Raw genomic sequence first — 13201 nt, 5'->3', positions numbered from 1 at the left:
TACGGTGACTGTTCACAAACACCCAGAATTGTTAGGGCTCTGAAGAAAAGAGGGATAAAATAGTATCAAATAATAGCAGAGTGGTCCAAGGAGATTTAGACTGGATTTGGCCGTTTGAAAGCAGTTGCAGTAGAGAAAATAAAGCCAGATCGTGGGTTGAAAGTGAGTGGGAATTGAGAAAGTGGAGAAAGCCAAGATACTTATCTCAGTAGATAAGTAGACTAAGGATGGTAGTTTCTCCAGGGGCCACAATTCTCTTCAGATTGATTGTTTTGCTACAACTTTGTCTCATATTTTTCATTTTATATGTCTATGTGTAGTTTTTATAGGTACCTTATACATATATAAATGTGCACTGTTTTTAAATGAAGTGCAGAGAAAAAAAAAAAACTTTTAAAAAAAATGATAGTGTTATTACATTGAGTCTGTATCAGCTCTGTTAAAACTACACACTAAGAGGAGCTTAAAAACACCCAGTGCAGTATAGATTGAAGAAAGAGAAGGAAACAATGCAGATAAAAAGTCTAAGACTAGAAGTTCTAAAAACCCAGATCCAAAATTCTCTTGCTCAGTATCCCAGCTCGTCATCTGCTTTCACACTATGCAGCCGTAGAGTTAATGAACAGTCCACAAGACCATCCTCATTTCTGACACTAATGGCAAGTTTGGGTTTCCAAGATGACCCTCAGGTTCAATAATTTACTAGGATTCACAGAATTCACTAAAAGCTGTTATGCCCATGGTTGTGATTTAGTACAGTAAAGGTATTCAGATTAAAATCAGCCAAGGGAAGAGACACATAGTGCTGAGTCCAGGCGTCTTCTAAATGGAGAGCTTCCAATCGTCCCCTCTCCTAGACAGTGTTGACTCCTGACAAGAAGAAGAGACAATATGCATGGAGTAATGTAATGCCAACCACGGAAGTTCACTTGATCCTTGATATCCATAGGCTTTATTGGAGCTCTGTCACATAGATACTGTTGACTGCTCTATAGCTGACCTCAGGCTCCAACTCCTCTAGAGATCAACTGATAACACATGACCCAAAACCCCCACCATAAATCACACTGTTAAAAATCTGGTGTGACCCAAGACTCCAGGTATCAGGCATGACATTCCAAGTGCTTAGAGATTACTTCCCAGGAACCAAGGACAAAGGCCAGACCTCTCTTTGGGCAAAATTAAATTCTTTACTGCACAAGGGCCATTGATTTTTTTTAAACCTAGGTAGTACCTATCTCATAGGGAAGTTGTGAAGATTGAATAAGACACTGGATCATAAAATTACTCTGGTGTCCTCAGGTTTTCTGAGGTTATATATAGCTATTAGAAATGGAGCTAATATTTAAACTCAGGGCTTTGTAACTCCAAAGCTGATAGTAGTTTTGCATTGTATTTATATTATTTAAAACTAGAAATAAATGGAATGAAAAATGTTCATTCTATTTGACATTTAAATTGGCGGCTTTCTATAGAGTATTAGAGGCTACTACTAATGCCATATTGCAGAGAACTGAGGAGTGAGTGGGAAGATGAGAAAATGGAGACAATTGAGTATTAATTAGACAGATAATCTAAAAGTTTTGTCAAGGGAAATGGGAAATGAAAAGGTAGCAAGAAGGATTGAAAGATTAAAGAATAGGTTTTGATGATTATTTTTAAAGATGAGAGCCTTTTTAACATGCATCATACAGAGACTATACTAGTTTCTTTGCTGATGTTACCGTGTTTAATTCTTATTTACATTTGAAGTAGATACCACATTTTGCTGTAAAATAGGATCAAGTGAGCTTCCCTGATTTTCAAACCATGTTTGAAAAAAATGAGGCTCATAGAGGTTATGCAATATTGGTAATAAAATGGAAATAAATTCATAACAGTGCTTGGCACAGTAAGCACTCAGTAAATGCTAGATATTGTCACGTATTTTAAAATTAATTCCCATTTAGTAAGTAGGGATTTAATGAAATTTTAGGGGAGCTACCACACTTAATTTCTATTATTTCTTAATTTTTTTCAAAACTGCTTTTTTTCTAGCTATTTAATTGTTACATCAGAAATAAAGTTTAAATATATTCCTACTCAAATGGAGTACTCTACATTATATTTTTATTCATTAACTTTAGGTATTATGAGTTATTTTAGGTATTATGAGTTATAAAATATTGTAATATTTTAGGTGTTATGCTTTATGTTTTATGCATTCTTTTTTTTTTAACTCTAGAATTACGCAGCCACCATGTCGAGCAAAAAGGCAAAGACCAAGACCACCAAGAAGCGCCCCCAGCGTGCAACATCCAATGTGTTCGCCATGTTTGACCAATCACAGATTCAGGAGTTTAAAGAGGCCTTCAACATGATTGATCAGAATAGAGATGGTTTCATTGACAAGGAAGATTTGCATGACATGCTTGCTTCTCTAGGTAGACTTTTATATTCTTAATATGCCTGCTTTCCTGAAGTAATAATTTAGCATTTTATGTATTACTTTCTGTGTGATGTCTAAATATTCCCGTCTTGTCTTCAAAGCCTATTGAGAGATGGTTAGGTGGGAGGTGCCATGTTAGGGCTTGACCAGTCATGAGAGTATAAGCAGGTACTTGGCCAGACAAGCCTTAGTTCCTCTCAGCTAAATACTATAGGTCTACCGGGTGAAAAGCCAGGGAACGACTAGGTGGTAAAATATCAGAATTTAAAATGTATAACTAATAAGATAGCATAGTTAGTAATAAAGGTTGAGGACAGATTATAGATAGGAAGTGACAATAATGAATGATGACCGTCTCGGGAGCAAGGACAGTGCTACAGGAAAGGGGGCGTTCACAATTTTATTTATAAATTTTTTTATAACTAAAGTAAAGAAAATATAAAGATAAGAGATTTAAAGTAAACATAAACCTCCCTTTGTTATTTTGGTTATTATTGGTGTTATTTTATTATTCTTTGTATGATTTTGTTATTTGTATTTTTGTTGTTGTTAATCTTTACCTTAGGATATTTTTTCCATTGATTCTTAGAGAGAGTGGACTGAAGGGGAGAGAGAGAAACATCAGTGTGAGAGAGAAACATCAATTGGTTGCCTCTTGCACGTGCCCGGATCAAACCCATGACCCTTCGATGCGCTGACAGATGCTCAGACCACTTAACCACACCATCCAGGGCTGCTGTTGTTTGTTTTGATCTTAAAAAGAAGGAGGGTTCTCTATGTTCTGCATTGAGTCAACACTAATTTTATAGTTGTGGAGAAAGGAATGGTAAGCTTAATTCTTGATAGACCTGAGTGACTGGCATGGCATAGGGTGCATCTCAGGGATGGCCTCCAATTAGGCTCTACACTCTGGAGTGTTCTTGTGCTTGACTGTTAGCCAGAGAGCAAAAGAAAAAGAGGTGGTTATTTTTTTCTGTTTAGTAACCATAGCACGATTTGTTCCTGTCTTTTTTTTTTTTTTTTCCTAGCATAATATTTTGAAAATTTTTAAGCCTACAAATAATTGAACAGAATAATGAACATATAGACATCCTTTACCTAGATTCACCAATTATTAACATTTTGCAACATTTCCTTATTTAAAGCAAAAGTAGAATCAAGATACTGATCTAATTTGTTGACTTGCAGGTAGGTTCCACCCCAGTGTTTTCCACTTAGAATAGCTAATTAAGTATGCTCCCTGGACACGTCACTGCTGAAGGAGCCCACTGAGGAAAATTGAGGGACTTAATTATATTATAAAGATTGGACACTCAAGACTATATCATGATCATAGATGTTCAATTAATTTATGAGTGATGGTAGATTAAGAGGCTGACTTTGGAGCCTTCTATTTTGGGGAACCTTGTCCTTTTAAGACATGTATGCACCTTTCAAATCCACAAATTATATTGGTTGCCTTGAATGGGTTCCTAGGTATTTGGCCAATTCATTTTAAGTCCCTGTCTTTTTTGTACCCTTGTTCTCTTGACACCTGTGGATTACACTTTTTCCCCCATAAAAATTGCTACAAGAGAGTTGGGTTAAATCTGAAGGTAGAAAAGTAGATCTTTTTAGCTACTTTTACTTATTCAGTGCATCTTGAGATTAATTTTGGGCTATTCTTTGTATGGTGTTTTGAGTAGGTATAAGTGAAGATTGTAAGGCAGTAAGATAGATGCCAACTTGATATTTAAATTTCACTCAAATTCCCAAGATTAAAACTTTACATATGAACCATCATAATTCTAGATTTGACTATCGTTAGCACTTAGTTGGGTGTAATATTGAGGTACCTCCTAAGATAATGAGTGTCTAACTTATAGATGTTCTTTTCATGGAGAATCATATAAACTTACTGTTGGATGGGACCTTTCCGATACCAAATTTAATCAGTCCATTTTACAGATTAAAAAAGTAAACCCTGGCCCGGCCAGTGTGGCTCACTGGTTGAGCGTCCACCCATGCACCCAGAGGTCGCTGGTTCAATTCCCGATCAGAGCACATGCCCAAGTTGTGGGCCAGATCCCCAGTGGGGAGGCATACAGGAGGCGGCCAATTAATGTTGTCTCTCATCGATGTTTCCCTCTCTCTCTCTCTCTCTCTCTCTCTCTCTCTCTCTCTCTCAAATCAATAAAGAAAAAAGAAAGTTAAAAAAAAAATAAGTAAACCCTAGACACCTGCCACCTTCTCCCAGGTCACACAGCCAGTGGCAGAACTGAGATGCATTGTTGCTTTTCCTACACCATGGGGGCCTCACAAATGCCCAGACAGAGAGAATCCCTTTGTTATTCCTACCATTATCTGGCCATCCCAGAGGAATTTCTCTAAATTTTGAGGGAAGGATCAGGGCAGTTTCCTCACCACTGTACTAGAAGAGGGAAAAGTGCTGTCAGTTGGAACCAAGGTTAAAATTTCAATTATAAACAATACTAAATGAGAATGCAGTTTAGTGACTTGAATCAACAGCATTTGGTGATATGGCTGGCAACCAGAGTTTGTAACATTGTTCAAAATGATCTCCCAGTTTTAAACCAACCTAACAGTTTTTGCTTAAATGACCAACTAAAAAAAATTTTGAAGTATACCAATTCGTGCACAACTGTACCACAATTGGAAATAATGAATATTTAGATTTGTTTAAATGGTATTGAAATAACCTGATGGACCTTTCATGTTATCAACATTCACGATATAATAATATGGCATTGCTTGGACCATAGTTTCAGGTATTTGTTTTGTTTAAAATAGTGAAGGAAAAGTTACAGAAAGTATCATCAGTAAATGAACAATATTCAACCTAAGCTCATTTTTATACATGATTTTTTATAATGGTGTGTCATATTTTTATGATGTCAAAAATTATCTTTTAAAATGTTCATAATGCAGTTAATTGAAAAATTAGTTTCATGTGAAGATGATGTGATATAACTTCAAAAAATATGTTGGGGAGCATAACAATAACAAAACAATTATTTGGTGAAATTTGTTCTTTGTTCTTAAATGTTAAAATGTGAACTCTTATAGGGAAGAATCCAACGGATGCATACCTCGATGCCATGATGAATGAGGCACCAGGTCCCATAAATTTCACCATGTTCCTCACGATGTTTGGTGAGAAGTTAAATGGCACAGATCCAGAAGATGTCATCAGAAATGCTTTTGCTTGCTTTGATGAAGAAGCAACTGGTGGGTGCTGTTTGTTTGTGTCCTTATTTTAGATTACCTGAATTTTAGGAAATGAAAAAGATTTGTAAAATACACTTATTTTAAAATGACTAAAGGGAGCCCTGGCCAGTTTGGCTTAGCGGGTTAGAGCATCGGCCGTGGACCGGAGGGTCTCTCTTGGTTTCTATTCCTGGTCAAGGACATGTACCCAAGTTGCAGGTTCAATCCCAGGCCCTGGTCGGGGTCGTTCAGGAGGCAACCAATTGATGTATCTCTCTTACAGTGTCTCTTTCTCCCTCCCTCCCTCCCTTCCACTTTATCTAAACAAATCAATGGGAAAATATCAATCAATCAATAAATAAATGAAATGAATAAAGAGGAACTATCATTTACAGTGGGATGGTATAACTGAGAATGACTGGGACACAGGTGTATGTAGGTAATAAAGCTACACAATTTGTGGTGTTAATCTTTGAATTTGGATCTGAGCTTCCTGAAAGCCAAAGAGAATTGTCTGTTAAACAGTATTTCTTAAACAATGAAAGTAACTTCTTCAAGAGACTAATAATCACACCAGAAAGTATACAGTCATACACCGCATAATGCCATTTTGATTAAGGACCAGTAGCAGGTACAATGGTGTACCCACAAGATTATAATGGAGCTGAAAAATTGTTGTCGCCCTAGTGTCAGCATAGCCATTATAACATTGTAGCATGCGCATTATGCACTTGTTTGTGGTGAGGCTGGTGTAAACAAACCTGTGCTGCCAGTTGTATAAAAGTATAGCACATACAATTATGTACAGTACAGAATACTGATAATGATAATGAATGACTATGTTACCATATATATACTATATAGTTTATATATTTACTATACTATATTTAAAATGTTTATTGATTTTAGAGAGAGGGAGAAACATTGATTTCTTATTTCACTTATTTATGCATTGATTGGTTAATTTTTGAATTTGCCCTAGCCAGAGATTGAACCTTCAATCTCTAACCAACTGAGCTACCCAGTCAGGGCTATACTGCACTACACTTTTTATTGTTGCTTTAGAGTATACTTTTTAGTATGCTGTGTTACATCAGCATCAACCTCATGCATCTTGTGTTTGTTGCATCTCTTCATTGCATCATTTTCTCTTGTGCTTGATTTAATCTCATGTTGTTTTGTACAGACTTGTAGCCTGGAGCAATAGGCTAAACCTAAAGCTAGGTGTATACTAGGTTGTACCATCTAGGTTTGTATAAGTATACTCTGATCGTACAACAACGAAATCTAATGATGTGTTTCTCAGAATGTATCCCCTTTTGAAGCAGCACATAACTGTAGTTAACTAATGAGCTTTTAAAATGTTAAGGGGTTTTTTCTTCTCGTTTTTAAGTGTTGTAAAGCCTATTCACTTTTCTTCTTTCATTTTAGTCTTTTCTTCTGTATTAACCCTACTTTTTTTTTAATCCTCACCCAAGGATATTTCTCCATTTATCTTCAGATAGAGAGGGAGGGAGAGGGAGAGAGAGACAGAGAGAGAGAAGGAAATATCGATGTGAGAGAGACACATTGATTGGTTGCCTCCTGCATGACCCTGACCAGGGCTGGGGACTGAACCTACAACCCAGGTACATGCCCTTAACCGGAATCAAACCCGTGACTCTTTGGTCCGTGGGCTGAGGCTCTAACCTCTGAACCAAACCAGCCAGGGGTATATTAATTCAGATACCCACATCCCCTCTTCAGATATACCTTGCACCCTATTCCTGCTTCACCATTTCTACCTTCATATAAATATGTATGTACTGAAATATTTTGTAATATTGACCTAGTGTAGAAATTAACCATTGAAGTATTCATGACTCCCTTCTTTCTATGTCTTCCAGGCACCATTCAGGAAGATTACCTGAGAGAGCTGCTGACAACAATGGGAGATCGGTTTACAGATGAGGAAGTGGATGAGCTGTACAGAGAAGCACCTATTGACAAAAAGGGAAATTTCAATTACATTGAGTTCACGCGCATCCTTAAACATGGAGCTAAAGATAAAGATGACTGAAAGAACTTTAGCTAACACCTTCCAATTACTTTGTCTTACTCTGTTTTATTTTCTCTACACTTTCCCCCATCCTTATAGACCTGTTGCATGCAGCTTAGTTTCACAGCTTTGCCTCTTTTTTTTTTTGATGTATTTATTCTAGACCTTTCTGCCACTTAGCCCTTATATAATCAGACTGAAGATGGGGATAAGGTTGTAAATTGTGTTGAAAAAGAGTTTGCAAATAAAAATCAACAAATGTGAAAGCCCAGGAAAATATATTTCAGTATTTCTGGTTTTGCTGGATTTTTACATTTTGTATAATAAAAATGCTATTTTTAAATAAAGATTATGCTGACTCAAATGGAATATAATGAAAAGTTAAATAAGTAGTAGGTGGGGGTAGTCCTATTTTCATATTTGCAACTTTATGTAATTTAGATTTGATAGTTAAACTGATTTTTTCACATGTATGGGACAATGTTCTTCAGAACTTTTAAGTAAAAATTAACATTATTTAGTAAAAACTAGTTAGCCTTTGTTTTTTGTAGGGAGTCAGATTTTTCAAACTACTGAATTATAAATATAGAATGTATCTGGGAAAACACTTAACATTTTATTGATCTAAGAGTCTAAGATGAGGCAAAAAACTGAAAAAAAGAACCTTTACTGTATGTAAAACATTGCACATAGACAATTTTATTTAATTTATTTAAATTTTTATGTTTTTATTGATTTTTTAGCGAGAAAGATAGAAACATCGATATGAGAGAGAAACATCAATTGGCTGCCTCCTGCACACCCCTCACTTGGGGACCAAGCCCAGAACCTGGGCATGTGCCCCGACTGGGCATCGAACTGGCACTTCTCAGTCCACTGAGCCATACCAGCCAGGCACACATAGATGATTTTGATGGAATCTTCTCAACAACCTTGTGAAATAGATTTCTATTAGCCTTGTACTTAAGGTCAGGGAGCTGAGTTCTGAGTAGCCGAGGGATTGATCAGAGTCACTGTTGTAAATTTGAGAGCTGGAATTCTAACCTAGGATGCCTAACTCCAGAGTTTAGAGTGCTGTTTTTATGAGAAGCTCCAAATGTCTAAAAGGTCAAAAAGTTTCCTTTACATTCTAACATAATTTTGTAGTCATCATTGAAATTTAAAATACATTATTTGAACAGAATTTCAGAAAATTCTGGAAAAAATTCCAGGTAAAAAACAGAAGACAAGATTATAATACAATGTTGGAAGGCAATTCATGTGTAGATTGTAGGGAAGGACTAACAGACAAGGCTTCTATGAGCTTGTTTAAAATCCTCAAAGCCAAGCAATATTAGAAGTAGGAGAAAATTCTAATAAAGGAAAAAAATCTATTAAAAGGTTTCCAGTGTGGTTTAACATCTATTCCCTCACTTAAAAGTGTTCTTTTGGTATATTGTTTGCTTAAAATTACATACCGTTTAATATTTGTGTTTTAGAGCTTGGTGTGATAGGCAAATCCTGGTCACTTGCTGCTGTCACTTAATTTTTCTAGACTTCCTTTACATCTTTAAAATGAGAGCAGTTCCACTCCCGTGGTCTAGTACAGTGTTTCACAGTTCATAAGAGCTTTTATATTTGTTGTCTAACCCTCATGGCCCACACAGTTAGGGCAGGTATTATTCCTGATTGTTTTTATGAGGGCTGAAGTTGAGAAAAGCCATAGCATTTATTCAAGGTCCCACAAATACAAGAATCCACATCTGGCTCTGGCTGGGTAGCTCGATTGGAACATTGTCCTGATGCACCAAGGTTGCAAGTTCAGTCCCCTGTCAGGGAATCAACCAATGAATGCATAGATGAATTCTCCCCCCTTAAATCAATCAATAAAAATTTAATGAAAAGCTGCATCTCGCTGCCTTTTTCATTTCCAAGCTTAAAGTCACCATGCAGTCTCAAAACCAGTGATGAATCATTATGTTTAAGGAAAGGGAGAAATAAATGGATAATTTTGATCACAATCACCTGTTGTGTGCCAGGTACTGTTTTAAGTGTGGGTGATAATGGGGTGGGTGGTGGTGTAAGATGGACAAGGAATTGCTGCCCTCCTGAGGCTCCCATTGTCTAGTGAGAGAGGCTCAATAAGTCATATAGAAGTACTGGGGCAGAGGGCCTTAAGTGTGGTAAGCTGAGATCTGAATGAAAGGAAGGACCCCATGGATGAACAGGGCGGGGCTATCCATGCAAAGGAGATGGGTCATTTCAAGGCAGGTGTAGCCAGGAGCATGAGAACATAGGATGGCATTTGCTGTGTAGTCTAAGTGTGACATCAAGGGCTTTGGGCAGGAAAGAAATGTAAGTTATGTTTTTTAAACAACCTTCCTGCTTTGTATAGAATGGAGGGGCTAGAATAGATAGAAACAAGGATTTCTGTTAGGAGGCTATCACTTTCCAGGCAAGATACGAGGGTGGCTTGGGCTGGGGCAATGGCAGAGGAGGTGGCTATAACATGCCACTCCTTGTCCTACAAGTTTCTCCACTCCAGCCTTGCCTTGTTACCGTCTCTTTGGCATCATTTTAATTGAACTTATTCTATTGCTTTGTTTAAAGCTAGATTTGAAAGACTGGGGGGAGTTGTTCAAGATTAAAAACAAGAAAAATTTAGTTTTTTTAAATGAATTTAGTTTTTTTATTTCATTGTAATTTTAATATTTTTCAATTACAGTTGGCATTCTATATCATACTAGTTTTAGGTGTATAGTATAGTGGTTACACGTTTATATAACTTACCAAGTGATTCCCCCACAAGTCTAATACCCACCTGGCACCACACATAGTTATTACAATATTATTGACTATATTCCCTATGCTACATTTTACATCCCCATGACTATTTTCTGACTGCTAATTTGTACTTCTTAATCCCTTCAATGTTTGAATGCTTTATGTTGACTTGACGTATCCCATTTGTTTAATCTATAGTATTGATGGAAAGTTGTGGAATTCAGTTTAGGCACCTAGGCTGGGATTTTATTTCTCTCTAGTGTCCAATAAATATAAATGATGACAATGAAAACTCTATTTAATATTTCTCTCTTGAGAACCACATAGTGATGATCTCCTAAGTTGACAATTGATCCCTTGGCCATCGCAGTGGGAATGTGTGTGTGCATACGTGTGTAATGTAGTTAAGACTACTTAATGCTTACTATGTATTAAGCATGTTACACTACTCTCCTTTGAGATAGGTAGTTTGATTATCCCTGTTCTACAGATGAAACACTGAAGAGTAGGGAAGTTACTATCCAAGGTCACCTAACTATTAAGCAGTGGGACCATAATTTGGGTCTAGGCAGTGTAATTCCAGCATCTGCCCTTGGAGGAAAATGATTTTGGAAATAACACCTGAAATTTCTTATCATCATAGAGGAGTTTTTATTTTTTTATTGTTTTGTTTTGTTTTTTATCCTCATCCCTTGAAGACATTTTTCCATTTTTTGTACAGACAGAGTGGGAGGGAGAGAGAGGAAGAGAGAGAGAGGGAAACATCGATGTGAAAGGGACACATCGAGTGGCTGCCACCCACACGACCAACCAGGGCCGGGGACAAACTGCAACCGAGGTACGTGCTCTTAGCGGGAACCGAACCCAGGTCTCTCCAGACCGCAGGCGGACGCTCTAACCACTGAGCCAAACTGGCCAGGGCCATAGAGGAGTTTTTAAAGCATTTGCTACTGCATTTGTTCTTCAAAACTCTAGGAGGTAGATAAGGTAGTCATTGTTATCCCATTTTATGGTGAGAATACTGAGTTGCAGAGTTACTTGACTTGCTCAAATTTATATACCTAGACAGTGTCTTAGCCAAGACCAGCTTCTAATCTGAGTGAGATACAACTCTCATTCTGAATAAACATGATGCTGGGGCATATTTCCTCATGGACATTGCTAACTAGCTCATTAAAACTCTAATTAATGAATGATTACTGATACCTACAGCCTGACTAAAATTTTTTTTACTTTATACTATATATCATATTTATGAAAGCCATTGATATTTACAATGAAATTATATTTAATTATACACTTAATGAATCTGCTTTCCTGATTAAATAATTTCACAAAAAAAATTTTAAAGTTCAATATATATATGAATAAAAACTTGAATAATGAAATTTCTTGATTGTAAATTTGCTTGTTTGGTTTTTTTACATTTTATGTTTTAGAAAACAGGATGTCTTACAGTCAATGTTTATATTTAATATTTTTATCCTGAAAAGTAATTGTATCAATGTTGCACCTCAACATTGATAGGTCTTAAACATGGTTTTTGAAATATAAACATACAGAAAAATCTGGTGTAAATAGGGCCCATAAATATGTCTTCCTGGAAATATGAATAAAGTTTAGAAAGTTTATCACATACTGAAAATTTGAGAAAAAATTTCTTAGCAAAATGGTGAGGATCACAGGTTGCACTCTGTACTTAATCTCTTAGGTGAATCTTAAATAACAGATGTCATATGCAATTTTAGAGACAATAACTAAAAGTGTCACTAGATGGCACTATTATTCTTGGTAGTGTAGTAACCTAGTCCCTAGTGAACTGGAGAGGGATAAAGCAGAATATAAATGTGTAGAGAACACTAATTCCAGTAATGCTATAACTTTGTAATTGATGACAAAGTCTGTCACAGTGAAATTCATACTATTTCATGAGCCCCAAAATGTAGGGAGCAATCTCTAGAACTCCTTTTTACAATGCTGAATTCATTCATCCATTGACAAATATTTATTGTCTGGAAAGTGTTCTAATCTCAGTGATGCTCTGAATATTTTCACACTGAAGTAACAACTTTTGTTGAAAATGGCTTTGCTCCTGTAAGACCTGACTCCACTTACTGATTGGGTCATCCTGCACAAGTCATTATTATCACCATCACTTCTATTTTAGAGATGAGAAGACTACAGCACAGAGCCAGTGAATGTATGTGCAATGTTTTGTAAAATTGTGCTTTCTTTTTTTTTTATCCTCACCCGAGGACATTTTTTCGTTTTTTGTTCACATAGAGTGGGAGGGAGAGAGAGGAAGAGAGAGAGAGAGAAACATCGATGTGAAAGGGACACATCGAGTGGCTGCCACCCGCACAACCCAACCAGGGCTGGTGACAAACTGCAACCGAGGTACGTGCCCTTAGCAAGAACCAAACCCAGGTCTCTCTGGACTGTAGGCCGAAGCCCTAACTGCTGAGCCAAACCGGCTAGGGCAAATCATGCTTTCTATATGAATATTATTACTCCCTCAAAAAATGTTGAGAACTATTTCTATTAGTTCTCTATAATATATTCTATTAAATCACACAATCTAAGCTTATTAAGATCAGCCCCAACACAAATGACCATGAGACAGCTTCTTAGTGCAGCTGTTCCCTGCCTCTACCTACCCCTGGGAAATACTATCAGAATAAAAAATGAATTCGACAGATCTAAAGTGTTTTGGCAGAAAGATACTTGAAGCATGTCATGGGGTGTGTATGAGTGGGTGTGTTTAA

The 13201-nt window shown here is 36.7% G+C and overlaps 1 protein-coding gene across 5 annotated transcripts in view; it reads left to right on the top strand.

Moving 5' to 3' along the window:
• The window catches only part of LOC118618154 (myosin regulatory light chain 12B), a 30711-nt gene extending 22668 nt beyond the window's left edge, over positions 1–8043 (top strand). For 3 of the 5 annotated variants that reach the window (XM_036244124.1, XM_036244126.1, XM_036244128.1), the window contains 3 exons: positions 2225–2423; positions 5495–5656; positions 7522–8043. In XM_036244124.1, the coding sequence (XP_036100017.1) occupies positions 2225–2423; positions 5495–5656; positions 7522–7694 (534 nt within the window). In that variant the 3' untranslated portion in view covers positions 7695–8043. Of the gene's footprint in view, positions 1–2224; positions 2424–5494; positions 5657–7521 lie in introns of those variants that run through there. The other 2 variants (XM_036244125.1, XM_036244127.1) reach the window with 2 other exon arrangements.
• Positions 8044–13201: the final 5158 nt, after the last annotated feature.

Source organism: Molossus molossus, unplaced genomic scaffold (assembly GCF_014108415.1).
Source record: "Molossus molossus isolate mMolMol1 unplaced genomic scaffold, mMolMol1.p scaffold_m16_p_6, whole genome shotgun sequence".
NCBI classification, from domain to species: Eukaryota; Metazoa; Chordata; class Mammalia; order Chiroptera; family Molossidae; genus Molossus; species Molossus molossus.
This window is presented reverse-complemented; position numbering and strand designations above follow the sequence as displayed.